The sequence below is a fragment of the Lacerta agilis genome, chromosome 4 (assembly GCF_009819535.1).
Source record: "Lacerta agilis isolate rLacAgi1 chromosome 4, rLacAgi1.pri, whole genome shotgun sequence".
Classification (NCBI taxonomy): Eukaryota; Metazoa; Chordata; class Lepidosauria; order Squamata; family Lacertidae; genus Lacerta; species Lacerta agilis.
Window position 1 is genome coordinate 176,230 of NC_046315.1, and position 26,682 is coordinate 202,911.

The following is a 26,682-nucleotide window of genomic DNA, read 5'->3' on the forward strand; positions in this document are numbered from 1 at the left end:
TTGAAAGAAATGTCTGTAAGACATTTGCCGGCAGAAACGCCCAGGGGTGAGCCAAGCTGGCTTGGGGAGGGAGGCCTTACCCTGCAGCCTGGCTTGGAATAGCACAGGGGTATTCTGTTGGCACATCTGCAGCTAGAGTTAGAGGCATGAGGCCAAGGCTGCCAGGTCGGGGGGTCTCCTCTTGAGCCACCTCCCTGCCGACTTGCCCCACACATCTCTGCAGCTCCTGGAGGGACACAGGATCTGGCTGCAGCATGCCAGAGGCCCCAGCTGCTACCCATTCCATCGCAAAAGGGCAGGATTGGCCCACAAAGACTGGCTCTCTGCTGGAGGGCAGCTGCTTGGCTATTTCTTTAGGCTCTCGGGGGCAAAATTCTCGTGGGTCAGCCCACAACACAGCACAGTCCATGGGGAAGGCCCGCCAGATGGACCCCAGAATATCTAGGTCGGAAACCATGGCCTGGCTGCTGCGGAACTGAAAATAGAGGCCCTCCAGGTAGGGGGCCAGCTCTGCCCGCCTCGACAGCAGCTGCTGGAAGGGGGCGATCAACCGCAGCGCCTCCATCATGCGTAGCCAGGCCCGGCGACTGCTTCTCTCCAGGACCGTGCGAAAGACGGCGGTCAGCTCCACCACAAGTGCGTCCACATCCTTGGGCTCTGCATGCCCAGCCTCCTGGATCTGGGTAGCCAGGCGGTGGCGGAGGGCCCAGGCCCAGGAATGGTGTGGGCTGCTGGGCATCTGCCTGCCTGCAGAGAGACACAAAGGTGATGGATGAGGACCACCTCAGGCGTGGGAGAGCACAGCCAGGAAAAGGGGCCCTCTGGGGATGAGCAATAGGGGCCTTCAGCACCAGGCGAGGACATTTCTCCCCCTTTGCACGGCTTTTCAGTCATCGCCACCCCAACCTGCAAGCCCATGGCTGGGTTTCCTGAGAGCAAGGGACAGGGGAGACTCTGGTGCCTTTATGATATATAGGGCTTATTGCAGCCTGAGCCTACGATGGAGGGGCTCGTCCTTCCATAGTCACAACCTTGGAATCAAGCATGGCTCTATCACTCAGCTTCTGCCTGCAGCTTGCTTCCAGCCCAGCTCACACCCACCTTTCAGGTGTAACAGCCAGGTGAGCAGGGGGCGCTTGGGTTTGGGTTAGGACCACTTGAGGTATTTATGACTTTTATGAAAACTAACAAACAAACAAACAAGGCCCTCTAGTGGTGTCTCAAAGCTAAGGCAGGGTCTGGTCTGGTTTCAAAGTGGATGGGGAGCTGCATGTTGGGATTCCTGCATTGCAGGGGGTTGGACTAGACGGCCCTGGGGGTCCCTTCCCACGCGACAAAGGAACTGGCAGCCGTGCAGCTGCAGCCATGATCTCCCAAGGCCACTTGCCGGACTAGTCCAACCCCTGCACTTCCCGGGAGTTTCTCATTTGGGGCATCTGCCCCAAGGAGCGCGTGGAGGGGGGTCCAAGGCCGGCCCAAAGAAGCAAGAGGGAGAGAGACGCCCCCCGAGGAGCCCGGCGGAAGGACCCTCTGCTCCTGCCGGGGGGGGGGGTCTCTTACTCGGCAGGGCGTCGGGGGCGCAGGGCTCCATGGCGTCGTCGAGGCGAGGGGCGGCGGGTGAAGGCGTTGGCCGGGGACTCGGGGAGGCGAGGGCGCGCGTTGCTAGGGGCGCCCAACGGGCGTCGCGCCGTGGCCTCCGGGATGCCTAGACTCGCCCCACCTCCGGGTCCCTTCGGAAAGTCCCGTCCTGGCGGCGGGGGCGGCAGCGGATCCCCCTGCGGCCCCCCCCCCCACCCTTTCCTCCTTGAGAGAAGCGCTCCGGACACCCGGAGCGGGGGGCGCCCCGACCTCGCCTGCGCCCTCCCCGGCAGCGCCGCCCCGGGGGTCCGCCCGGAGCCTCTCGCCCGCAGGCACGGAGGGGCCGAGGCTCCCCGCACTCTCGGGGACCCGCGTCAAGCGGAGGGCGAGGCGGCGCCGGACTGGACAGCTGGCGCGCAGGGTCTCGTCTGGAAACCCCCTTGCAATGCTCCTCGCTCAGCTCCAGAGCAGGGTCCCGTCTGTCCTCTCCAGGCATTTCTCTCTGGATCTCTCCCTGCCCCGGGCCCAGCCGCCTTGGCATTTCAGGCTTTCTGGTGGGAAGGCTGGAGTTTTGCCTTGAACCACAGAACTTCTCTAGATTGAAGCCAATTGAAGCAATAGCGGTAAAAAGATTATATATGAAAGTGGGCCACGTATAGAGTTTTATTGATCGAGGTAGAAAATAAGTTAAAATTAAAAACATTTGAAGAAATAAGTTAATGACGGATTGGTTGCAATATCATCAGTTAAATGATGTGTTCAATGAGGATAAAAAGAACGGTTTTGACACAACAAGATTCAGGCTGGAAATAAAGCTATTGGACGATAAGAGGAAAATATTCTAAAAAATGTACAAATTATTATTGGAATGGCATACCAAAGATGAAGAGGTTAAAATGGTAATGATACAATGGGCTAAAGATTTTGGATATAATCAGTTAGAATCATGGGAAAGGTTATGGAATGAAAGAATCAAATTCACTGCATGTAGTGCATTAAAGGAAAATGTTATGAAAATGATGTACAGATGGTAACGAACACCAACTAAACTTGCTAAAATGTATAGGACAAAAATAAGGAGCGTTGGAAATGTAAAGAAAAAGAAGGGAACATATATCATATGTGGTGGAATTGTAACAAGGTAAAAGCGTATTGGGAAATGATATATAATGAGTTAAAGAAAATGTGTAAGTACACCTTTGTTAAAAAGCCAGAAGCATTTTTATTGGGTCTAGTGGGTGAAGAGATGCCATAGGGTGATCAAAAACTGTTTATGTATGCAACAACTGCAGCAAGAATCCTTTTAGCCCAAAAATGGAAACAAGAAATACCAACAAAAGAAGAGGTGGGTAGCCGTGTTGGTCTGCCATAGTCGAAACAAAATAGGAAATTCTTTCCAGTAGCACCTTAGAGACCAACTGAGTTTGTTCTTGGTATGAGCTTTCGTGTGCATGCACACTTCTTCAGATACCAACAAAAGAAGAGTGGCAGATGAAGATGATGGACTTTGCAGAATTGGCGAAGCTGACTGGAAAAATTATAAAATACCTGAAGGACCATTGTAAGCAATTAACAACACTAGCAGGGTTGTAAGAAGACTTGTAATGATAATTGTCACTACCCTTTTATATTTATTTAAAGTTACAGGTGGGTAGCCGTGTTGGTCTGCCATAGTCAAAACAAAATCGAAAATTCTTTCTAGTAGCACCTTAGAGACCAACTGAGTTTGTTCCTGGTATGAGCTTTCGTGTGCATGCACACGAAAGCTCATACCAGGAACAAACTCAGTTGGTCTCTAAGGTGCTACTAGAAAGAATTTTCGATTTTGTTTTATTTATTTAAAAATTGTGATATTCTGAGTGAGTGAAACGTAAAATGGAAAATGCATAAATGCTGTTCTACAAATGAATTTGGAAAACCATGAGGCGGGAGGCAGGGAAGTCGACAGACTCATATGAGCAAAAGAAGTAAAATGGATAACAAAGATGTGTTTAAATATTATAAAATGAAAAATAAAAATATTATTTTAAAAAAGCCGTATCTCGTGTTCCCCTTGCCCTCTTCCTGGTCTGACCAGCTCTGATCCAAAAGGCTCGAGACCATTTCCCATACAAGCAGCTGTAGGTTTGGAAGAGTCAAAGGAAGGTGGGATTGATTCTCCCTGTCTGCATCTGCTGCCCCTCAATACTCCCATAAATGACTGCAGTCCCATTGGCTTCTGGAAAAAGGTCCAGCACCACCTTACTGTACCAGGTTCCTGGCTCTATGCAGGAATACAGGAGGTAGCTGCCTTATAGAGTCGGTGCATTGGCCCATTGCATGGAGCTTAGGTGGCCCCATGGTTTTTCCCGGGAATGAGGGCAATGAAACAACCTTTCCGAATCATACTGAACATGGGTGGGAGCTCAATGTCGAGCCTACCAAGGGGCAACAGCAAAGAAGAAATTCTGGTACATGCTCTGGTTATCTCCTGCTTGGACTACTGCAATGCACTGTATGTCGGTGACTCGGAAACTACAATCCAGAATGCGGCAACTATACTGGTGACTGGGAGCAGCTGCTGGGACCATATTATACCAGTCCTAATGGATCTTCACAGTCTCCCAGTATGTTTCCAAGCACAATTCAAAGTGTTAGAGCTGTCCTGGGCAGCAGGAGGCCTTCTTGGCAGTGGCGTCCTCCCTGTGGAACGCCCTTCCATCAGATGCCAAGGAGATAAAGAGCTACGCTACTTTTAGAAGACATCCGAAGGCAGCCTTGTATTGGGAGGTTTTTAACGTTTAATGTCTCACTGTGTTTTTCTGTTCTGCTGGAAGCTGCCCAGAGTAGCTGGGGAAACCCAGTCAGATGGGTGGGGCACAAACAATAAAATTATTATTAGTAGTAATACCAGCCACACAGACAAGCAGCTGCTCTTAGGGGTTCCAGGCAGAGGTCTCTGCGTGCAAGCAGGGAATGAGCCTGGGAAAATCTGCATGCACAGCATTTCCCCGGCTACTGGGCTACGAGACCCTTTGGCACAGGAGCAGCAAGGTCTTCCCCCCATGAGCCCTGCATTGTCTGCTCTGCTTTTGGAGATCCATGTTTTCTTTTGCCAAATGCTTGATGGAACTGGGGGGTGGGGCACATCTCCAAATGCCACACAGACACCAACCAGCATTTGGTCCACATGAAGCTGCATCATCCCTGCTTCAGGGGTTCACAGCTCATGTGGCACAGACAGTCCACCCACATCCCTTCTCCACACCCACCGGGTTGCCACAGCACCAGAATTCCCAGCAAACCCTTTTCTCAGGGGCCCACCCTGCTCAGCACCCACCATGTCAAATCAGAACTTAGAATAGCATGTGGTGGAGGGGGAGCTGAACCTGGAGGTGAATGAGGGAGGGGTGAATGCAAAGGAAGCCTTGCTACTTCCAGCTGCCAACAAAGGAGATCTGCTCTGGAGCTGAAGTGTCAAGGAGCAGCTGGCTGGGGCCACCCCACCCCAGGGCTCCCTTCAGGCAAGCAGCATGGAAATCACAAAGAAAAGCACCACAGAGAGCCAGCATAGCACTCTCACGCACAAGTGTCCAAGAAAGTGGTTTTATTGTCCCCAGAAACGGTGTGCTCTGGGATGCTCCTGGAGAAATGGGCATCTCTGAGGGCAAGCGGCCTGGTGAGGGGCTCCTGGGAGAGGCAGCCAGGAAGCACCCCGGGGCATCCCGGGGCCCTGCCATCGGGGACAGCAGGCGGGTGGCGGCGCTGAGATACCAAGCAGCCAGTCGGTGCCGTCAGGAGGTGCTGACCACGCTGGGCCCCGGCAGGGCGGGAGGCTCCGTGGGCGGCAGGAGGGCCGCTTCCTGGGCCGCCTGGCCGGCTGCCTCGTAGTCGGAGATCCGGCGCTGGACGAGGGAGGGCATGAGGCGGACGTAGGCGGCCATCAGGCGGTGGTTGGAGCGCACCAGCTTCCCCGCGCAGCCGTCCAGGCAGCTCTCCTGCGGCGGAGAGAGGGCGCGGGGGGTCAGCCCGGCCGGGTCTCGGGCTCCCGGCTCCCCCTTCCTTCCCTCCCCAGGGCAGCGCTCACCTCCTCCCCGGTCAGCGTCCGGTAGTTCAGGTTGGAGACGCAGCGCTGGAAGCAGAGCTCCGTCATCTGGTTGTAGGCCAGCAGGAAATCGCGCAGCTGCAACGACAAGGCCGCGCTGGGACCGAGCGAGGGAAGAAGGAAGGAAGGAAGGAAGGAAGGAAGCGGGACCCCCCCCGCGCCCCTCCCCGCCCAGCGCATTCCCACGAGTCCCATGGACGCGTGTCGCCCCGAAGAGAGTCTCCGCGGGCTCCCTGCCTTCCGGCCCCCGCCCGCCCGCCCGCCCGGCCCCCCTCCGCCGCCGCCCGCCTCTCACGCCGCGAAGTTGCTGCTGCTCCATCTTCCTCCTCCTCCTCCTCTTCCTCTTCCTCTCAGGGCTTCCGGACCCACTTCCGGCCCGGCCGAGGCCCCTCCTCCTCCGGCGCCGGGGCGCGTGACGTTGTTTCCGGTGTGCCCGGGGCCCAACGCGGATCCGACGCCCGGAGCCTCCGGGAGCCGCCAGGCAGGTGCGCCGCGGAGCAAAGCGGGCGGGAGGGAGGGCGGGAGCCGGAGTCGCGCCGAGGCCGCTTCCCGGGCGCCAGGCGAGCGAGCGAGCGAGGGAGGGAGGCTCCACTCCTCCCCTCGGCAGGGGACCCCGGGCGCGCCCCCGCCGCGCCACCCTCGTCCTGCACGGAGCGCGCAGCTCGCCGCCGGGGCCCTGGGGCGGGGGGGGGGGGGCTTGGCTTGGGCTGGCCGGGACCCCGGAGGGGCAGGGCGGGGGCGGGGTCAGCCCCCCTCGGGACTCCCTCCGCGTGGCCCCCGCCCGGATGTGCGCGAGGTGGGGGCGGCCTGGCATGGCCGGCAGATGCACCCACCGGGCACGGGCTGCTTCTCTGGCCGGAGGGGCCGGAGGGGCCAAGCGAAGCCCGGGAAGTGGGTGCCCTCTGGCCAAGGCCCCCGGGAGCAGCGGGGGCTGGTCTGGGGCTGAGGGCCGTGGGGCAAATGCAACATGGCCGGAAGGGGGCGCCGGTCCGCTCTCCTTGCTGGCCCGCATCTCTTCTGCAGCTGATGCTGCTTCCCTCTTGAGGCAGAGAGAGCCAGAGAGGGGGCTGACTAAGGGGCCCTGAGGATGGGGGAGAGGCCTTCTGAAGGACAGAACGGCTCCCCTTCTCCTCTCCAGCAACGCCATCATGGCGGGGGGGGGAGGGCTTGCTAATGTTGCAGAAGGACAGGCAGGTTGTCTTGCTCAAACTCAGCTGCAGGAAGGAGGGAGGGTCCTGGCCAGATCTGGCGAGGGGTCTTGGTTGTGGGGCAGGAGATTTCTCCCTCCAAGTTCCCAGGGACGTTTATAACAATACATGGCAATTTACGGATGTGCACCAACTCCCTCCCCAATAAGACGCACAGTATTAAGCAAATACCAAAAAACAAACCTGGTGCCTGGCACTGCCCTTCCTGCCAAGGGCTCTTCAGTGGCCACGTCAACCACCAGCGTGGAAACTTTGCATGTTCCTGAAGTGGGGAAGGAGCTGTTACCCCTCCCCCCACTCCCCTCCCCCCAGTGTTTGTGCCAACTGGACCCATGGAGTTGACACGCCATGACTGCCTGCCAGGTTATGAAAATAGGCTGACTGCATTGGGGGGGTGGGGTTGGGGGAGGAGGGAAACTGAGGTTCCAGCAAGAAGGGGGGAGGAGGAGGGGGCAGCATTGGGCCCCATCTGGGTCGGGACTTGTCATCGCAAACAATTTCTGCCCAAGGGAAGCGGCTGCCCAGGAAGGGGGAAGCCCAGTTATTGAAAGACAAGACACGTGTTGGGGGGTGTCCCCCGTTGCTGGGCAAGTCGATCTGGATCTCATTCTGGCAGGTTCTTGTTGAAGCCACACACACACACACACACACACAGAGAGAGAGATTCCTGGATGAGGCTGGTACCACTAAGAAGGCTACATGTTTTGTGCTGGGTAGCCCCGGGGGGGGGGGGCTGGCATTCTTCCTGGCATTATTGTTAAACTTTCTGACCTGGCCCAGATGGTGCCCTGGCTGTATGCGGTTCTCTTAGTTTCTGAAGTGAAGCAGGTTTATGGGTGGGGGCTTCCTCCCTTGTTGTTGTTCTGTCAATGTGCCTCCAAGGAAAGGTGTGCTGGGCCTGTTCTCTTCTCCTTCCTGCATTTTTGAGAGGAAAATGCCATGTGAGGCTGAGGGCAGCCCAAGAAGCTTCTTTTTCTGTGGGGTGGTGCTGGGAATCTATGGGGTTTCAGGGGCTTTTGGGGAGTGATGGGTTGGAGCTGGCATTAGGGGGCCTGCCAGTTAGCAGGGCGCACGTTCTTTTTTCTTTCCAAGAAAGGCTTTTGGGTACATTTATTGGAAAACCAGGCCCACTTTGCTTTTTATTCAAACGGTGGCTCCAGTCGCACCTGAGAACTCAAAAGGGGGCCTAGCAAAGGAGGGAGAGATGGGAGATTGGCGATGGGAGGGGTGGGGTGGGGCTGCTGCGCTCCTGTTGCGCTGCCTGGTTTCCCGCAGGTTCTTCTTGGCCTAGATGGTCCACTGGCCAAATCCAAGAATCAGGGAACAAGACTTGCCATGCTCAGCAGAGCAGGCCTGGGAAGTGGCGTCGGCCTGGGCCTTCAGAAGGCAGCTCTTTGCTCCCAAAGACACAAATGCCCCTCCCTGCGGGTGTTTGCCCTGGGGTGTCCTGCTGCACTTTGCTCCTGCTGCCAGCCCCTGCCCAGGCATTGGGGGCAAGGAGGCTGTCAGGAGGAGGGCTGCCCCCTCTTCCTTGGACTGTCATCTTGGCTGGTTGTGGGGGCTTCGCAGGAGGGGGGAGGGAGAAGGACCCAGGCTGCCTTATCTATTGACCGGGACCAGTGTATGGGGTGGGGTCTCATACTCCAGGGATGGGGTGGGGGTATGGGGTGTGTGGACAGTGGAGCCCCTTCCTCTGCCCTGGCGCCTGAGCCCCCTTTTTCCTGGCCCCTCCAGACCCCGAGCATGACCGACGGGCTGATGAGCAAAGCAGCCACCATGGAGATCCCAATCCATGGCAACGGAGACTCCCGTCGTCTCGCTGAGGACGATGGTCTGGAGCAGGTAACGGGGAGGGGAGAAGAATGGGGGGAGTCCACTGATGTCCTGGGCTCAGGGTGTGTGGCTTGCAAGGGGGAGATTTCAGGGGGGCTCTGTAAGCTGAGCTGTGGTGGTTATTGGGCTGGGGAGGAAGTGCGGTGGTTCAGCTGCCTGTGGGGCCCCCACCCCCATTCTAGCAGTCCAGTTTGATTCCCAGCTGCAAGGGAGGCAGTTCCCCCCCCCCCCCCCCGTTCAAATGCTGGTTCCCTGCAGGCCACTGATTTTGGGGAACCAGGCCCTGCTGCAGAGCAGCCACCATGATTTAGGGGACGCTGCTGGGCCTGCCTGAAGCCCCCTCCTCTAAGGCTTGGCTCTGCCACATTCCCTTTCTCCCGCTGCAGGACCTCCAGCAGGTGATGGTGTCGGGGCCCAACCTGAACGAGACCAGCATTGTTTCCGGGGGCTACGGGGGCACCGCCGAGGGTATCATCCCCACCAGCGCCATCAAAGGTCAGGCAGCCTATGAGAATCGCAGTGCTGCTCTCTGCGCGGGGAGGAGGCCAATCTGCCCACAGCCGAGCCCGTCCCAGGGCCCTCTGCAAAGCACCCGTCAGCAAGGCCCCCTCCCTCTACCCCCCCTTCAAGACAGGCCTCCTGCAGCATCCCTTTCCCCTGACCCCCAGGGATGAGGAAGGCGCGTAGCTCAGCCAGCACCTTGCCTGGGGAACTCTGCCCTCCTGGTGCTCCTCTGGGAGCCTGGCATCATGTGCTCATGCCACCTTGTCCGTGTCTGCCACAGCTCATCAACTCCCCTGTGTTATCCTGCACCCCCTCCATGGCTCCCCTCCCTCCTCCCCACCCTGCCCGGTGCCCATCTCTGCCCTGCCTTGGGCCCCCTCCATTTCAGGCTCTCTCGTTCCATCTCACCCACCCCGAAGACCGCTCATCTCCCCCAGCACTTTGGCTGCCAGCCGGATAGCCAGCCAGGCAGTCGCTGCCTCAGGTATTGCCCTATCCCCCCCCCCATGGGAGCGGTTGGGGTGCAGGTTTCCAGGGGAATTTAGGCGAGGCGGAGAGATGCTTTCATAGAATCCTAGAGTTGGAAGAGACCACAAGGGCCATCCAGTCCAACCCCCTGCCAAGCAGGAAACACCTTCTTTGCGTCTCCTGCCTCCTCCATGGGGCAGCTCAGCCTTCGGAGCATTGGGGGACCTGCCCCTTCCCCCTGCTCAGGAAGCCCCCTACCTGCTCGGCCCTTGCAGGTTCCAATTTGCACCAGCCGCACTCCAGCCCAGCCCTGGCAGGTGAGGAGGCCACGCGGGGCATCGCGGTGGAGAAGTTTGATGTCGTCAAGAAGTGGGGCATCAACACCTACAAGGTGAGCTGGGGGGGGGGAGGCGTTGTGCTCAGCCCCAGGGAGAGGGGGCGCTGGTGGGGCTCAGCCTGAACCAAGCAGGTGCCCTCTTCTTCACACGGATTGGTCTCTTGCTTCTGGACCGACCCCCTTTGGCCCGCCAGCAAGTCTGCTCAGCATTTTCTCCACCTTCTGGAGCCCTGCAGTGCCCTGCTTGGGGGGCTGCTCCAAAAAGGCAGGGGGCAGCCACTAAGCCGCTGTTCCGCACCCACCCAAGGAGACCCTTGGCCCCCTTCCCAGAAGCAGGAAGGCTTTCCAGGGCACCTGCTCTTCCTCCATCTGGCAGCTGAGCTCCGCATGCACACACACCCTTGGACAGCTGCTTTAGTGATCATGGGAAGGGAACCCAGTGGGTCATCTAGCCCAACCCCCTGCAGAGCGAGGGGGATCTTCCGCTCCAGGCGAGGCTCCCACAGCTGCCCCCCCTCTTCTCCCTCTGCAGTGCACAAAGCAGCTGCTCTCAGAGCGCTTTGGGAGGGGCTCACGGACCGTCGACCTGGAGCTGGAGACGCAGATTGAGCTCCTGCGGGACACTAAGCGCAAGTACGAGAGCGTCCTGGGCCTGGCGAGGGCCCTCACCAACCACTTCTACAGCCTGGTGCAGACGCAGCACGCCCTGGCCGACGCCTTCTCCGACCTCAGCCAGAAGTCCCCAGAGCTGCAGGTGGGGAACACGCCCCATGTCCTTTGGGCAGGGGGGAAGGCCAGGGTCCAGTCTGGGGAGGCAGGATGGCACAGATGCCAGGCGGAGGGGAGGCCCCCCCCCATCCTGCCTCTGTGGCCGTTTCCAAGGGCATCAAAAACAAACGTCCTGCCTGGCAAAGAGGATTGGGCAAATGCGTGGGGCAGGCCTGGGCCTGATCCAGCACACTGTTCTTGGGCTCACAAGTTCTGGGGGGTTTCTTGCCTTTGGGGGCTGACTTGTGGGGGGGGGTCCGGGACAGTCAGCCCCCTTTTCAAGGCCCCCACCCCCCGCAGGAGGAGTTTGGATACAACGCAGAGACCCAGAAGCTGCTGTGCAAGAATGGGGAGACCCTCCTGGGGGCCGTCAACTTCTTCGTCTCCAGCATCAACACGCTGGTCAACAAGACCATGGAGGACACTCTCATGACCGTCAAGCAGTACGAGACGGCCAGGTGGGGCTGCAAGCAGGGGGGAGCGGGGGAGCAGCTCCAGGCAGGGCCCAGCAGGTGCCCCGCTGCCAGTGGGTGACTCTTTCTGGGCGGGAGTTGCTGCCACCGCTTTGACACCCCCCCCCCCCTGGTGCAGGCTGGAGTATGACGCCTACCGCACGGACCTGGAGGAGCTGAACTTGGGCCCTCGGGACGCCAGCACCCTCTGTCGCCTGGACGCCGCCCAGGTCCACTTCCAGGCCCACCGCGCCAAGTACGAGAAGCTGCGGGCAGATGTGGCCGTCAAGCTGAAGTTCTTGGAGGAGAACAAGGTGAAGGTGGGGCTCCTGGTCAGAGGCCTCCCACACTGGCCTGGCCTTTGCTGAAAGAGTCCAGGAGGGGCGCAAGGGGAGGCTTCCTTGGGTAGGGGGTGGAGGTGGGCAGCAGGAGGGCCACCCATCCCGGGGGGAGGAGGAAGAAAAGTCTGCCATGCAGAACTCGCTGCTGCAGGAAGCAGTGGTGCCCTGCAGCCCCCCTGGTGCTAAAGCCCCCTGAGACCTGCGGCTTCCCCTGGGGGCTCCTGGCCTGCTCCACACAGCTCCTCTGACACCCCCCCCCCCCGTTGCAGGTGAAGGTGATGCACAAGCAGCTCCTGCTCTTCCACAACGCCATCTCGGCCTACTTTGCCGGCAACCAGCAGCAGCTGGAGCAGACGCTCAAGCAGTTCAACATCAAGCTGAAGAGCCCCGGAGCAGAGAAGCCCTCGTGGCTGGAGGAGCCGTGAACTGCCCGCCCCTCCCCCTGCCCGCCCCCTCCCCAGCCCCCTGGCTCCCTTCATGGACCTGGATTCTGGGGGGAGGGGGCTGAGCTCTGTGCCCCCTCGCCACCTTCTGGAGCAGAAGAAGAGGCAGGCCGGGCGAGGAGGGGGCCCTTGCCAGCAGAAACACTCTCCTCTCTCCCCCCACCAGCTTTTCCTGAGGCTGCTTGAGTGGCAGGTGACTCTCGCCCCACCCGAGATTTTGCTCTTGGCTCTGGAGAAGGGGCCCCCCGCCTCTGCCACCTCCTCCATGCCACGAGGGCCTGCACTTTTGACACACTCCATGGTGGTGGTGGGAAACAGCCACAAAAGAGGGGCTGGCATTTTGGGGAGAGGGGGAAGCGGGGTTCTCCCTCTTGCCACAAGGCAGCTCCAGCCCCACACTACACATTTCTTAACCCCCCTTGCTGGCATAAACAGGGAGGGGGGCGTCATCCTCTGGCCCCCAGCTGCTGTTCTGCTCCAGTACTTTTCTCATGGGGGGGGTGGAGTGGGGGTCCTGCATTTGGGCAGCTCTGACCTCTCCCTAGTTGTGCTCCAAATTGGGGGGGGGGAGCTGTACACAGGAGGCCTCAGTCTGGATGTGCTGCTATTGGGGTGGGTGTGAATGTTAGGATCCCAAGCTGGGATTGCCCCCCCCCTCCCAGTATGGACCAAAAAGTAGTATGGCTTCAGCCTTGCAGGGAGAGGGGGATGTGTGTGTGTGTGTGTGTGTGTGTGTGTGTGTGTGTGTGTATGTGTGTTTTATGGCCAGTACCCCTGTGTTGTGTTCCTAGGTGAGGGGGCTCCATGGGGGGTGGCGGCAGGGGGGCACCAGGGTAAAGGAATGGGTGCTTCTCCCTGCTGGATCCCCCCACCCACTCTGTAAAGATTCCAGAATAAACGGTACGAATCAGAGCCTGCCATGCTCCTGTTGCCGACGCCAGGGGAACCCTCAGCCTGGCACGCTCCTACTCTGTGGCAGCCCCCCCATCATTCCTCTTGATCTCTGTGGGGTGGAGGGGGTGGAGGCAGGGGAGGGCTGCCAGCCAGGCGGCAGAAGGAGGAGCCCAGCAAGACCCCTATATTGCAGGGTGTTGGACTAGAAAACCCTTCGGGTCCCTTCTCATTCTATCCTCCTCCCCTGCTTGACTCTCAGTTGAAGCCTGCCTTTGGAGGAAGATGATGTGGGGCCAGGGAGGGCCTGCCTCTCTCCCATGGGGGTCAGCCAGATGCCCTCACAAGGGGTGCAAGAAGAATTGCAGGCTCCCTTCCAGAAGGGGCTCTTGCCCACCCCCTTGAGAGACCCCCTGGCTCCTCACGCCCTTCCAGGCTCCCCTAGCTCCAGATCAGCAGCCGTGGCCCCCTGCCCCATGTAGTCTGTTGCGTTTCAGTCGAAGAAGCATGACTTCCATTACAAAGAGGAATGATGGAGAGATCCAGGAGGAGGAGGAGCAGGTGACCTTGGAGACAATCAAAAGGGTTGCATAGAAATAAAGTGCAATGTTCTGTTTCTAACTGGAGAAAAGCTCTTATGTGGGGATCCCTCCTATGGATGGACCTTCTTCTGCGGGAGGATTCCCTCTGGGGTACATGGGGTGGCCAAGAGAGCTGGCCAAAGCTGCCTCAGCGGGCCCTGGGAGTGGACTGGCCTTCCTCAAGCACAGCTGGCCCTGGGGTGCATGTGTAGGGCCCCTAAGAGGCAGGCAGGGGGTTCTTCGCCTGGTGGTGGAGAGCAGGAGCCCTGTGGGATCAGGCCACAGACCTATTTCCAGGCTGGGAACACTCAGGCCTGGTAGTCATAGGCAGCTCTCCAGGCCCCCCCCCCCCAAATCCCTCACTGGCCTTGCTCCCTGCTTCTCTGTGGCGTAGCTGGGACGGGGCCTTGAAAAGTGTGTGTGGGGGGGGGTATTGGAAGAGTGAAGTCTTCCTCTTCCTGCAGAGGGTGCAGGGCCAGGCGAGGGAGCTGGCTGGCTGGCTGGCCTTTGCTGCCATGCACAGAGATGTGAGGAAAGCAGCAAAGGAGCTTTCGGTAAGCCCAGAGCTTGGAGAGCCAAGTTCCCAGTTCCAGCCTCAACTAGCTAATCGGGAGCAAGCGAAGGCAGCTGTGCTGGAATAGTGCCAATGTGACCTCTTGAGGTTCGAGAGAGAAGTGGGAGGAAGCTGTGGAACAGGATGCAACCTAGGAAGTAGCCTGAACAGCAGGGAGCTCAGCTCAAGAGGTGAAAAGCGCAGGGACAGCCTGGGAAGCTGGAACTCCCTCTTTCCTGCGCAGACTTCCTTTTGCAAGCTGAGTTGCACCCAAACGTCCATTGCCTGGGGAAGAGGCTGTCTCTGGTTTTTGCATGATTTGTAACTTCTCCTGCCCACACTTGTGTGGCTCCTGCAAGGTTGCTCCCCCCCCCCCCAGCTCAATGCAATCCAGTTCCTGCTGCAGCCAGGCAGGTGCCCACAGGGGTGGTGTCTCTGAGCTGCAGTTCCTGATCTGGCCCCTGGCAGACTTGTCCCATGGGGAACACAAGGACCTGCCCCGTCTGACACACTCGTGAAGCAGCTCCTTTTGAGCAAAAAGCTGGAGTGCTCTTGAGGTCAATTTTTTTTAAAGGCTAGTAAAGGGACTGGAAAGAGGTGTCTAAAATTATGCATGGTGTGGAGAAAGTGGATCGAGAGAGCATGTGCGCACACCATGATACTAGACCATAAGAAGCACCCAGTCCAGCATCCTGATCTCGCAGCCAACAGGATGCTCTCTTAGGAAGCCAGCAACCAGCACCTGCTCCTCCTCCAGCCATTTCTGGGAGTCAGAGGGATGCTGCCTCTGACAGGAGGGAGCACGGCATCTGCCTGTTTGGGGAAACAATGGAGAAGGGTGCCATCCCTGCTTCCTGTGGGAGCAGCTTCCATAGTTTAACCTTGCCCTGCTAGAAGAAATGCCTTCTTTTCCCCATCCTGACCCTTCACTTCCTTGGTTGCCCACAAGCTCTAGTGTTACGAGATACTTCAGATCATTTATGCACAAGTTCAAAAGTACAGGTCCTGGGCGGGGAGGGGGACGGTCTGCCCCGGGTTCCAGGGGAGGGGGGGTGACACTTTTGCCGGCCGCGGCCCGCTGGTGGGCCCCGGACAGGCCGCATGGCAGAGCGGCCTTGCCCCACATCCTGCTCGCAAACCAGCTCAGCGGCATGCGAGCAGGCTGCGGGGTGAGGCTGCTCCACCCTGCGGTCTGTTCGGGGCCCGCCCGGCGGCACCGCTATGGCGAGGCACGCATGCGCAGTGCATTGTACGCACTGTGCATGCACTGCTGCGTATGACGCATGGTGTGTGTGTGTGTGACGCTGCGCGCATGCGCTGCCGCTGAGTCCCCGGGTTTGCCACCCCGGGTGACCAAGCGGCTCAGTACGTGCCTGGTCCCGGTCCCAATCCTTGGGGGACTCTACTTTCTCTTTCACTCCTCTCCATTTGGAGAACTGTCCATTTGTTCCTGCTCTTTGCTTCCTGCAGCTTAACCAGTCCCAGGTCCACAAGAGGATATCTCCTCTTATTCCTTAAACTTACTCAGGAGTATTTGGTGAGGTACTTTGTCAAAAATTAAAAGTTCAGCCAGATTTGCTGACCCTATCGGTTCATGAGAAGCCATGCTGACTTTGCTTCAGTACAGCTTGTTCTTCAGTACATTTGCTTATTTTATCTTTAGCAATACTTGGCCACCACTTCTCTGGGGACGGGTGTAGCTGGACTGTAATTTCCAGGATCCCCCCCCCATCCCTTTTTAAAAAATTGGTGCTGCATTGGCTGCTTTCCAGTTCTCAGGTATGCAGGCTGATCCAAGAGACAGGGTACATTTTTTAAAAAAAGAAGATTGACAGTTTCACATTTGAATTCTTACAGAAGCCTTGGGTGGGTCAGTTTCTGTTTTGTCTGTGGGCCTATAATTCACCTCTCATCACTGCTTCCTGCCTCAATTCCTTAGACCTTCTTCCTGCAAATGTTAGTCCAGGGATTGGGACCTGCCCTGAATCTTATGTTGCAGCTTCTCTGCAATCTCCTTATCCTCCTTTGGCACACCTTGCACTCCCTGGTCATCCCAGGGTCCAACTGCCACCATATCCAGTCTCCTGCTACTAATACATTTAAAGAACTTGTTGTTGGTCTTAATGTTTTCAGCAATGTGCTCCTCAGTTTCAGTTTTAGCAGCCCTTTTTGTCTGCTTGCACCTGTTTTGTTTTTTGTTTTGTTTTGTCAAAGTTTGTGTTCCTTTTTCTTCTTTTCATTTGGACAAGACTTAATTTCCCAAGGGAAGCCTTCTTGCCTCCAATAGCTTATTTGACTCTGCTCATTAACCATGCTGGCATCCTCTGGGCGTCTTTCCTGATCTACCTTATACACCAGCTGAACTAATGTGTCTTGGGAACACGGGGCCATCCATGGATGCAGGACAAAGTCCTTCGCGCAACACAGTTAAGCTATGGAACTCCCTCCCACAAGAGGCAGGGGTGATCACCAGCTTGGATGGCTCTAAAAGAGGATAGGGCAAATTCATGCATGCAACAACAGGATATCATAAAAAGAGGAATCCTGCTACCTGCAATCTCTGAGGTCAGCGAGAGCCTCACCATAAAATGCCTGAGGTTCCTTCACAAATTGGCAGCCAGCCCCTCCCCCCTTCCTCTGGACTCCCTCACCTATTGCAGACCCAAAAAGAAGGGGGCAGGGGGGAGAGGAACACTTGTGGGGCTCGGGCAGGAGGCCAGGAGAGGACTCATAAGTGGTGCTAGAAGCAGGAGCCCCACGGCCTCCACCCCAAAGACCTTGGTTGGTGGGGGCACTACAGGGAGAGCTGGAGCTCCGCTCCAAGAAACAACGGCTGGGAGCACGTCGAGACATGCGAAGGAAGCAGAGCCCAGCCCCCGCTCCTGCCCGTCCAGCAGACCGCTGCCCAAGCAATGGCATGCGGAAGGCGGGCTAAAGGGCCCCTGCAGGACCCAGGAGTCCGGCCGCTCCCTCTCTTGCAGCCCCACCCTCCTGCCTCCCTCTCAGGTTTCCAGCCATAGTGACACCTGGGAAAAATTGCTGGGGGGAGCGCAGAAGGGATGAAGTCTGTTTTTAGGCCGGGGTGTGGCGCACACCTTAATATCTCTGGAAGAAAACCAACACCACCTCCTGTTGCGACGGGAGTCAAGCAATTGGGTGGGGGCTCTTTGGTTGAGGACCTCCCGCCACCAGCTGAGATGCGGCCGCCGGTCCCCTTCTTTGGGCGTCTTAAGCCACCAGCTGAAAAATAACGGCTTAGGGACCTGAGATGGAGAAGAAGGAACAGTTGTTCGCCCCGTCGCAGCTCGGCAGCGCCGCCCCAGAGATGGACGCAGAGGACTTCTAGAAACCTCCGTGAGCTGCGGGGCAGAGGCCTGGCCTTGGCGGCGGGGAAGGGGAGGAGGAGGCGTCTGGGCGCCATCCTCCCCTGGGTTTCTGGGTCTTATCCCTCCACGTGCTAGCTCTGGGGCCGGTGCTCCCGCCTCGTCTGTTGGCGCTCAAGCCCTCAGGTGATACGTCTGGAGCCGGGCTGGGTGGGGCACGTCCGAGGCCGCCCCCTTCCGATGACTCCCTGACGCCGAGGGCTGGGAGCGGACACCCCCGACGGCCCTGGACGCGTCGGCACGCCTGTATTCTCTTCCTACCGACAATGGTGACCGTCCGGAGCTCTCCTGCTTCGCCCACAGACTGGACGGGCCCCGCGGCGACCCCCGACGCCGACGCCTCCTCCCTCTCGACAGCTTCTCTGCCCCCGGACCCCACGGCTGTCTCGCCGCCGTTGCCGCCGCCACCCCCGCCGCCCATCGGCTTCAGCCCAGGAGCGCCACGGCCCTGGCCGGGCGTGGAGGGTTGCTCGGGGCGGCGGCCGGCGCGGCTGCGCAACTTCAACTGGGAGGCCATCCCGGCAGAGCGCATCCGGGGGCGCCACAACCTGTGGACGGCGCCCGGGCGGCATCGAGGCGAAGGCTTCCCGCTGGACCTCGCCCTCCTGGAGGAGCTTTTCGGGCAGCGCCCGGAGCCGCCCGGGGGGAGCCTGCGGGGGCAGCCGCAGGCGGAGCAGGTGAGCCGGACGGGGAGGCTGGCGGCGCAGCGGGCTTCGCCCTCCCGGGGACGCCCAAAAGGGCCCCCCGAAAATGGGGGGCGGAAAGAGATCCGCTGGGGTGCCAGACGCTGCCTTGAGAAACGAGGGGAGAGGGTTGTGTGGTGGCGGCTCTCTTGCGCCCTGGAAAGGGCTGCCTTTGCCCGGGAAGCCCCATTCCGCCCAGCGTCCGCCTCAACTCCTGAGGCCCAGAGTATGGACAGAGTGGAGGGAGAAAGGTGTGCGGCTGGCCTGCTCTCTCCCCCAGGATGAGGGGACCTGGCTTGGGAGGGAATCTCCCAGGTCAGTCCCTCCCTCAGTCCCCAACTGAGAGGATCCAGCGTAGGAGAGGGGAGCATCTGATTTCTCTTCTCCTGGCCAGCCGGCTGCCTGTCAGGGCAGAGGGAGCACCCTGAGAGCCAGCGGGGCACTCACCTGGTTTTGCCCAAGCTAGCTGCCTTTCTTGGGACCACCTGCCCCTCTATGTGAAATGCAAATATTGGCACCTGGTGCTGAAGATGTCAAGCCGCCTGGGAGTCTTGAGCCTTGGAGCTGGGCTAGGGGGCTCAGTGCCATTCGGGCTGCATCATTCAAGGGTGATAGAGCAGGGGAAGCAGCAGGAATGGGGGATCATGTTTGTCTCTTCCCAGAAGGCAGCTGCCCAAGTGAAGCAGGACTGGGCTCTGGGCTTATAGGAAGGTTCTGTGACAGGATCAGGGCCTCGGTGTGTGCGCAACACGTGGTGGCCAGGAGAGGCTGTGCTTTCTTGCCCAAGTCCTTCACTGCTTCTCCCTCCCTCCCTCCCTCTCTCCCTCCAGGTCTCCCTTCTGGACTCCAAGAAGATTCTGAACCTGGGCATCTTCCTCAAGCAGTTTAAGAGGTAGGGGGCAGGGCAGGCAGGAGAGCGGCTGGGCTAGACCACCAGAGGGGGGGGTGAGGGGGCAAGGATGGGGCTGGTGCAGAAGGAGTTGCCTCGTCTCTCTTCCCAGGCCAGTCCAGGAGATTGTGGCCGATATCCAGGATGGAGCAGGAGCCCTTTACGGGGCGGAGAAGCTGCTGGAGCTGACAAAGATGCTGCCTGATGCGGAGGAGGTGACTGCTGGGAAATGGGGGGGGGCAGGGAGGCTTGCTCCACTCCCAAACTCCCAAGTGACACCTCCCCTTTTCTCTTTGGGAAGGCCAAGAAGCTGGCTGCATTCCAAGGCTGCCAGAGCCGCCTCTCTGAGGCTGAGGTCTTTGCCCTGCTCCTCGTCCAGGTGCCCAGGTGAGAGGGTTGGCGTGGGTCCATGGGGGTAGCAGAGGCTTCAGCCAGCCCTTCTGCTCCTGCTGGGCTGCCCCAGAGCAGAGGGACAGGATGCCTTCCTAAAGGACCGGGAACCCAAGCCTGGTGAGGAACGGTTGAGGGCGCTGGGGATGTTTAACCCAGAGAAGAGAAGGCTGAGAGCGATCCTCAGATATCTGGAGGGCCAATAAATAAAGAAGTAATTACAGGTGGAAGATGGAGCTGTTTTCTGCTTTTCTGGAGGGCACGAAACAAGGGATTCAACTGTCGAGAAAGGAGATTCCAACTAAACATGAGGAAGGACTTTTTGATTCCCTCAGGGGGTTTTGAGCAGAAGTTGTGTGGCAACCAGCCATGGATTCTTGAGCTGCCATTCTTGTGCTGCAGCGGCTGGACTAGAGGATCCTTGAGGTCCCTTCCAGCTCAGCAGTTCTGTGATTCTCTCCTTCTCTTTGTCCCTGCCAGCTATGTCCACCGCCTGAAGCTCCTGGTCTTGCAGGAGGAGTTCTTCCCCCAGCTCAACTCGCTGCAGTCGGCCATCCAGATTCTGACAGAGGCAGCCCTAGGTACCCATGGGGGGGAGGGGGGCACCTGAGTCCTGGGCATGTGGCTTGACTCTTCTCCCTCAGGACGGGCTGGGAGGAGAATGAGCAGGGGCCAGACATTGCCTGGAGGCTGCAGAATGGCTATCAGTTTGTCTTGGTGGCAATGCAAAATTCAGAAGTGGGGAGCTGTCGGCCATTCAGTTGACAGGGCTGGTGTCCCAGAGGCAATGCAGGGGTGCCATCCCCCCTACCCCTTCACCAGTATGGACTGGATTGAACTCTGCTGCACCCCTTGATCTCATTTCCCCCCTCCCCTCCCCCAGAGTTGTTGGAGTGTGAGGAGCTGCACAAACTCCTCCAGATGGTGCTGAAGGCAGGAAACTACATGAATGAGGTGAGGGGGCTTGGCTTGCGGGGGCAGGGTGGGGGAAATGCCACCCTCTTGGGTCAGCCTCCAGGCCCCATGGTGGGTTGGGAGGTCAAGGTGTCCCCAATTGTAGGGGGGTGCCTCGGAGGTGGTGTCACCTGAGCAGGAGGTGGCACCCGGTTTCTCTGATTCTCAGCCATCCAGCTGGCAACAGGAGGACCTGCTTGTACCCACACCAAAGCCTGCAACAGAGGGTGGGCAGCAGGTGGCCAATGAGTTTCTGCTCTGAGCATCGTGGGCAGTTGGCACTTGGCCAGCCAGGGCTTCTTTGGGTATTGGGTTGGTGAGAAGAGCTGTACGAAAATGTGGCTTTGGGGAGGGGCATTGGCAGCAGCAGGGCAGGGCGTGAGCTGTGGCAAAACAGGCTGGCAGGTGGGCTGGGGTGCTCTGGCCTGTGACTTCCACCTGAGGACAGCCCTGTTTCCAGATGATTTTAATGTTGGATGGCGATGTTTATCTGTGTTTTCGTTGGAAACTGCCCAGAGTGGCTGAGGCAAGCCAGTCAGATGACTGGGGTATAAATTGTTGTTGTTGTTGTTGTTGTTGTTAGACTGGTGTCCCCTCTCCCTGCAGGGAGGCTATGCTGGCTCTGCACTGGGCTTCCGCATGTCCTCGCTGCTGAGGCTCACGGACACCAAGGCCAACCGGCCAGGAATGGACCTCCTGCACTTTGTTGCCCTGGTGAGCTCTGCCAGCCCATGAGGGGGCACAGCGGGTAGGAAGGGGGCCAGTGGGGTGGGGTGTGCCCCCATGTGACTGGTGTCTTCAGCAAACGCTGGCAGAAGGAGGACCAGAAAAACGACTCCTTTCCTCATGATCGATCCCTAGCGTGGAATTTGCCCTTTTCACAGCCGCCATCCATGGGGTTGACGTGTCCAACGACCCATCCACTATGACCCCAACATCTTGCTCCTGGTCTGTATTTATGGGAAATTAAGATTGTTTTGCTCCAGCTTGCACTCTTGACATCTGTTCACATTGAATTGCATTTGCCATTGGGCCACCCATTTCCTCTGTTTATGAAGAGCTCCAAAAGGACCTCTCCAATCTGGTTTCTTTTTAACCTCCCTGAACAATTTAGCATCATCAACATGATTTGGTGCCTCGCTACTCACCTCTTGCTCCAGTTTAAAAACAGATACCGGTCCTTTGGGCTGGAGGAGGGACTCCACTTCCTGCTTCCCTCCTCTCAATTTCCTGTTCTGGAAGAGGACCGGGGCCCGCCTTGGCCCTTGCTTTCTCCCAAGGGGGCGGAAGGGGTTGTGCTCTTCCATGGACTCTGATCAGCTTCCTGGCTGAGCAGGGATTGAGCCAGATTCCCCCTTCCGCTCTTTCTCCCCTTTCCCTGCCATGACCCTGCAGTCGTCTTCCTGGAAGGACAGGGCAAGGTCTCCAGGGCTAACCCACCACTTCCTTCTCCCTGCAGGAGGCAGAGAAGAAGGACCCGACTCTCCTGCAGTTCCCCAGCAGGCTGCAGCACGTGGGGCCTGCTTCGCGGTGAGGAAGGGCAGTGCTCTGTGCCCCCATTTGGGGGGGGGAGAATGGGAATGAAGTAGTTGGGGTGCATCCCTTCCGGTTCCTGCCCTTGCTCCAGTTCCTCGTTTGCTCTCTTGTCTTTCCTGCTGGGCTTGCAGCTGTGTGGGGAGGGGGAGGGTGTAGTCTGGCAGTGGGGGGGGGCATGAAGCAAGCGCAGCTCCGCAACACCTTGTGTGCCCCCTTCGCAGGATCGTTGACCAGGAGGTGATGGTGGAGCTGGAGAGCCTGGGGCAGCGCCTTCTGGGTGCCCAGGGGGAGCTGGAGGGCCTGGGTCTGGGCGCCCAGGTGGGGCCCTTTGTGCAGGTGGCTGTGGTGGAGCTGCAGGCTGTGAGGGCCTCCCAGGAGGGCCTGAGCCAGACTGCGGCTACCCTGTGCGACTTCCTCTGCGAGGACCCCGAGACCTTCAACTTGACTGAGTGTTGCCGCATCTTCCATTCATTCGGGGAGCGGTTCCTGGCTGCTGTGCAGGTAAAACCTCCCCCCCCCCCAAGTGCTGGTGGTGGCCTGAAGGGGACAGTCTATGGGCCTCTGAAGGGACCTAGGAAGGCACCTTACAGCTACTCCGGCCGTTGGCAGCAGCAAGGGCTCTCCGGGGACATTCCCAGCCCTGACTGCAGGTGCCCCTGGGGGGAATTGAACCTGGAGCCTTCTGCAGGCAGCTGAGTTAAGGCCCTCACCCAGTCCTGATCACACATGAACCTTTCCCCCACCTGGAGGGCAGTGGTGGGGACTCACCTGAGGTGGGGAGGCAGGTCTAGGCTGGCTTAAAGTTGGGTTCCTTGCAATGGCTCTGCCTGGGGCACCTGCTGATCCTTGGATGGCCTCCTGCTTTGCTGTGGCTCCAGCAACCCCCTTCTGGTGCTTCCACTGGTTGGGTGAGCATCTGCAGAGTGCAGGATCAGCTCCTGGCTCCCTCCTTCACGCAGCATATAGTGGAACTGCGGAACTCCCTCCCGCAGGAGGCAAGTCGGCTACCAACCTGGGTGGCTTGAAAGGAGGATTAGACTAATTTCTGGAGGCGGAGTGGGCTTTGGAAGGTGACTGGCCAGGATGTCTCTGCTCTGCCTCCGGTGAGAGGGGGAAATGCTTCTGGGAAGCGCAGGAGGGGAGAGGGCTCTGGTGCTCGGATGGGGCCCCTGGTTGGCCACAGTGAGAACAGGATGCTGGCCCCGATGGCTCTTCTTCTCATCTCCTCCTCCTCCTCCTTCTTCCCTGCCAGGACAACCAGGCTCGGGAGGCAGCCGTGTGCCGGCAACAGCGCCAGGAGCGTGAGCGGCAGGAGAAGCAGAAGCGGCGCTCCATCGCCACCTGCTCGGCCCGCGACCCTGGCCTGCAGGACGTGGAGCTGGACCTCTTTTTCCTGCGGCCCCCTCGCTCCAGGAGGCGCAACCGGTCCCAGCAGGGCCTCCGCCTTGCCCTGGAGAGCCCCCAGAGCACCAGAGAGAGGGCCCCGACTCTTGGCCGCCGGAGACACACTCTCACCACCCTGCCCCCTTGCACAGAGCCCCCCAGGCCAGTGGAGCCAGAAGCTGCCCCTGCCACCCCCACGCTCCCTGCTGCTGCCACCCCCCCTGGCTGTGGCAAGAAGGCAGGGGGGCTCTTTGGGCAGGGTCTCAAGGCCTTCCTCAGGTCCCCCCCGATGACCACGGTGGCCGCTTCCCCCCAAGGTCCTGCCTCGCCCGAAGCCCCCAGTGGCTTCCGCTTCCCCACCCTTTTCCAGAAGAAGACCCCCCTGGAGGGCCCAGAGCTCCCCACCTCCCCCCTGGCTTCCCCCAAGGATGTCTCTGCCCTGGTGGGCTTCTTCCGCCGCCTGAGTGTTGGGGAAAAGCCACGGCAGGGAGCCCAGGTCTAAGAAGGGGGGGGGGCTGGGAGAGTCCCAAGGCAAACCTGCAGCCAGGCAACCCCTCCCCCCAGAACATGGTGGGCCAATTGGGGGGGGGCATAAATCAGAGCTAGTCATTGCCCCCTCCTGCTGCCCACCTTGTACTGCCTGTAGACACTCTGGGTTCCCCCCCTCCCATTAACCTGCAGGGAATTTGATGCCCCATCCCCCTTCAGCCTCGGGGGGGGGGGGGTTGCAAAGAGGTTTTTTTGTGACCTGGCCTGCCTCCACTAACACTCTGCGCTAGCCTAGAAGAACTGGTGTCTTGCTGCTCCCCTCCTCGCCCTTCCCCTGATCCTTGCAGGATCAGCCCCTCTTTCTCAGGCCACAAAGCCAAGGGCTGCAGCTGGCAATTTTAAAGTCTTCCCCTCCCTCACCAATAAAGACACTTTTATATTCTTTCATCTCCCCCTTTTAAAAACTGTTCTGTCCATTGACTCTCAATAAACTTTTTTTGGAGCTATTTCTTGCCTGAGTGTGATCTAAGCCCCAGGGACTTTGTTGCTGGAAAACGCTCTCGGAGACGGCAAACTCCAAGACCCTATGGCGTCTCCCAGGAGGCCCGGCTCTGGAATGGCATGTCCCTCCACTCACAGAGTGCCTCTCGGCGACCCTTCTCTTATGAGAATAGCACACAAGTCTTCTAGCATCACGCAGCAAGAAGAAGGAAACATCCGTAGATCTAAACTAATTTCAACCCAATAACAGCCTCATTATAACAATACCAAATTATAATACAGTTACTAATATCAATTGTTCAAATACAAAATTATATAATTTAGGTGGCCTCCCATGTGCTAGAATTGATGGTTGATGGTTTTATTTCTGCATTCCAAAATCTTATGAATGTCAATTACAGTGGTACCTCGGGTTAGACACTTCAGGTTACAGACTCCGCTAACCCAGAAATAGTACCTCGGGTTAAGAACTTTGCTTCAGGATGAGAACAGAAATTGCACGGCGGGAGCAGGAGGCCCCATTAGCTAAAGTGGTACCTCAAGTTAAGAACGGTTTCAGGTTAAGAACGGACCTCCAGAATGAATTAAGTTCTTAACCCCAGGTACCACTGTACATTCTGGTCAAAAAAATATTCACTCCATAAATAATAAAGGATGGGGAAGAGTCAGCTCTAAGTCTCCATTGTAAACCTTTTGCAAAATAGAGTTTCCCTCCCTTTTTCCTTTTTTTTTACACACACAGTTCCGTTTAATGTTACCTTCCATACCTATAATATGGATCAGGTTTGGTTTCTAACTGCCTCAAACGTTCCTCATCAGGCTTGCTTTCCAGACCCTTCATCATCCTGGTCACCCTCCTCTGCTCACTTTCCAGCTGCTCAATATCTTTCTTCAAACTAGCCTGCACTGACTGGCAACAGCTCTCCAGGGTTTCGGATGGGGGGGGCACATGACATTGCCAGCCCCCCTGGAGATGGGGCCTAGGACGGAAATTCTGAATGCTAAGTTGATGGTCCAATCCTGCGCTATGGAGACCCCAAGCCTGCCTGGATGTGGGGATGCTCAAACCCAGCCAGATGGGCGGGGTATAAATAATAAATTATTATTATTAATTATTATGGTCTGCCTTTGGAAATGGGGCTGCAGGAAGAAGGATGTGAAAGGAAAATGCAGCCCAGCTGGAGGCAGAACAGCAGGTGCCTCCGAGTTCTAACAGAGGAGCATCACCTCTTGGGAGGAGCCAGGTGGGCCCAGGTCCAGGTGGGGAGGGGGTTGCCACGGTGACAAGGACCCGCCCTCCTTTGTGACCTCTCTTGCTTCTCCTTTAAAAGCCACCAACTTGCAGGTGGCCATTGTGGGTTAGTAGCGAGGTGAGAGAAGGAGAGAGGAGTTGGTGGCGGTTGGTGGAGATTAGGCAGAGGATTAGTGAATTGTTATTTTTTCATTTTCTTATTTTAATTTTGATTTCATTTATTACTTTTATTTGATTTATTTTGATTTTCTTTTAGTCTTTTAATTTTTTCTTTTAACACTTTTATTTTATTGTTCTTTATTTTAACATTTTTATGTTTGTTATTTGTTATTTACTTTTTTGTGCACATCTGCATATTTTGTATATATTTTGTATATTTTTATTTTGTACATAGAGGAGTAGTTACGGTTAAGTGTAGGCTTAGGGTTGGGGTTGGGTCAGAGTTAGGCTTGGGTGGGCATTTTAGAGAGTTAGCTACTTTAGAGAGGAGGGTGGGATCTTTTCCTGGAGGAAATGGGCAGGCGGTAAGTAGCATTTCTTCCCTTTCTCTTTGTCTCCTGGGGGTGTGTGTGAGAGTCCTGGGGTCCCCTGCCCAGCCTTGGCTCTCTGGAAAGGCCTGGTCTTTAGTCAGTGAACTGTTGCAACAGGATTTCCAGCTACCACATGGAAGAAGCCCATTTTACCCACAACAACTTTTTTAATAAAACGTCATACATACATCACATCTGTGTCACAAACTGGGAGGGTTTTTCTGGCGGAAACCTTAGTAACAGGTTTGCCCCATCCCTCCATTGACTTCCATCTTACACCCATTAAGTAAAACAAAGGAAATTATATATAAAAAATATAATTCAGATATCTGAAGAGGTGTGCATGCACACAAAAGCTTATACTGTACCAAGAACAAACTTAGTTGGTCTCTAAGGTGCTACTGGCCAATTTTTTTTAAAAAAAAATTATATATTTCGACTGCGTCAGACCAACACGGCTACCTACCTGAAATGAAATTATATACATGTTCCTGTTTCCCAGTCAAGTTGAGAAGCCCCTGCTGTCCTGGCCAAGTCCCCAATGGATCCACTCTTGTCCTTGAGATGGCGACCTGTCTGGCCCTCAGAGACCAGGAGGGCAGTGATTATCACCCAGGCAGAAGGGTTGCTGTGTACGGGGTCTCCTGCTTC

The 26,682-nt window shown here is 57.6% G+C and overlaps 3 protein-coding genes across 4 annotated transcripts in view; 2 read left to right on the top strand and 1 right to left on the bottom strand.

Moving 5' to 3' along the window:
* The window catches only part of DNHD1 (dynein heavy chain domain 1), a 55,593-nt gene extending 53,474 nt beyond the window's left edge, over nt 1-2,119 (bottom strand). Inside the window, exons 1-3 of the mRNA XM_033145803.1 lie at nt 1,849-2,119; nt 1,561-1,662; nt 81-747 (exon numbers count right to left, since the gene is read on the bottom strand). Coding sequence (XP_033001694.1) covers nt 81-747; nt 1,561-1,662; nt 1,849-2,119 — 1,040 coding nt within the window. The remainder of the gene's footprint in view (nt 1-80; nt 748-1,560; nt 1,663-1,848) is intronic.
* A 3,939-nt stretch (nt 2,120-6,058) lies between these two features.
* Nucleotides 6,059-13,528, top strand: ARFIP2 (ADP ribosylation factor interacting protein 2). 2 transcript variants are annotated; one of them, XM_033145686.1, is made up of 9 exons: nt 6,059-6,147; nt 8,605-8,712; nt 9,090-9,198; nt 9,596-9,691; nt 9,951-10,066; nt 10,545-10,766; nt 11,081-11,238; nt 11,372-11,546; nt 11,843-13,528. In XM_033145686.1, exons 2-9 carry the CDS (start codon nt 8,614-8,616, stop codon nt 11,996-11,998), a joined length of 1,131 nt encoding a protein of 376 aa, XP_033001577.1. In that variant the 5' UTR covers nt 6,059-6,147; nt 8,605-8,613; the 3' UTR covers nt 11,999-13,528. The 2 variants fall into 2 exon arrangements, with proteins under 2 accessions (XP_033001577.1, XP_033001578.1); XM_033145687.1 differs by lacking the exon at nt 9,596-9,691.
* Nucleotides 13,529-17,514: 3,986 nt separating this feature from the next.
* On the top strand, nt 17,515-23,949 carry LOC117044882 (FH2 domain-containing protein 1-like). The gene is made up of 10 exons (XM_033145674.1): nt 17,515-18,101; nt 18,938-18,999; nt 19,109-19,211; nt 19,298-19,383; nt 19,867-19,967; nt 20,270-20,340; nt 20,947-21,054; nt 21,800-21,870; nt 22,098-22,377; nt 23,129-23,949. Exons 1-10 carry the CDS (start codon nt 17,691-17,693, stop codon nt 23,759-23,761), a joined length of 1,926 nt encoding a protein of 641 aa, XP_033001565.1. The 5' UTR covers nt 17,515-17,690; the 3' UTR covers nt 23,762-23,949.
* The last annotated feature ends 2,733 nt before the right edge of the window (nt 23,950-26,682 follow it).

What these genes read in the sequence shown, in the direction of transcription:
- ARFIP2 (XM_033145686.1), top strand. Translation starts at nt 8,614, where the DNA reads ATGACCGACGGGCTGATGAGCAAAGCAGCCACCATGGAGATCCCAATC. An exon ending in CCCCACCAGCGCCATCAAAG is followed by an intron (nt 9,199 to 9,595) that starts GTCAGGCAGCCT and finishes CCTCCATTTCAG; the next exon opens with GCTCTCTCGTTCCATCTCAC. An exon ending in AAGCAGTACGAGACGGCCAG is followed by an intron (nt 11,239 to 11,371) that starts GTGGGGCTGCAA and finishes CCCCTGGTGCAG; the next exon opens with GCTGGAGTATGACGCCTACC.
- LOC117044882 (XM_033145674.1), top strand. Translation starts at nt 17,691, where the DNA reads ATGGTGACCGTCCGGAGCTCTCCTGCTTCGCCCACAGACTGGACGGGC. An exon ending in TTCCTCAAGCAGTTTAAGAG is followed by an intron (nt 19,000 to 19,108) that starts GTAGGGGGCAGG and finishes CTCTCTTCCCAG; the next exon opens with GCCAGTCCAGGAGATTGTGG. An exon ending in CTCCTCGTCCAGGTGCCCAG is followed by an intron (nt 19,384 to 19,866) that starts GTGAGAGGGTTG and finishes TGTCCCTGCCAG; the next exon opens with CTATGTCCACCGCCTGAAGC.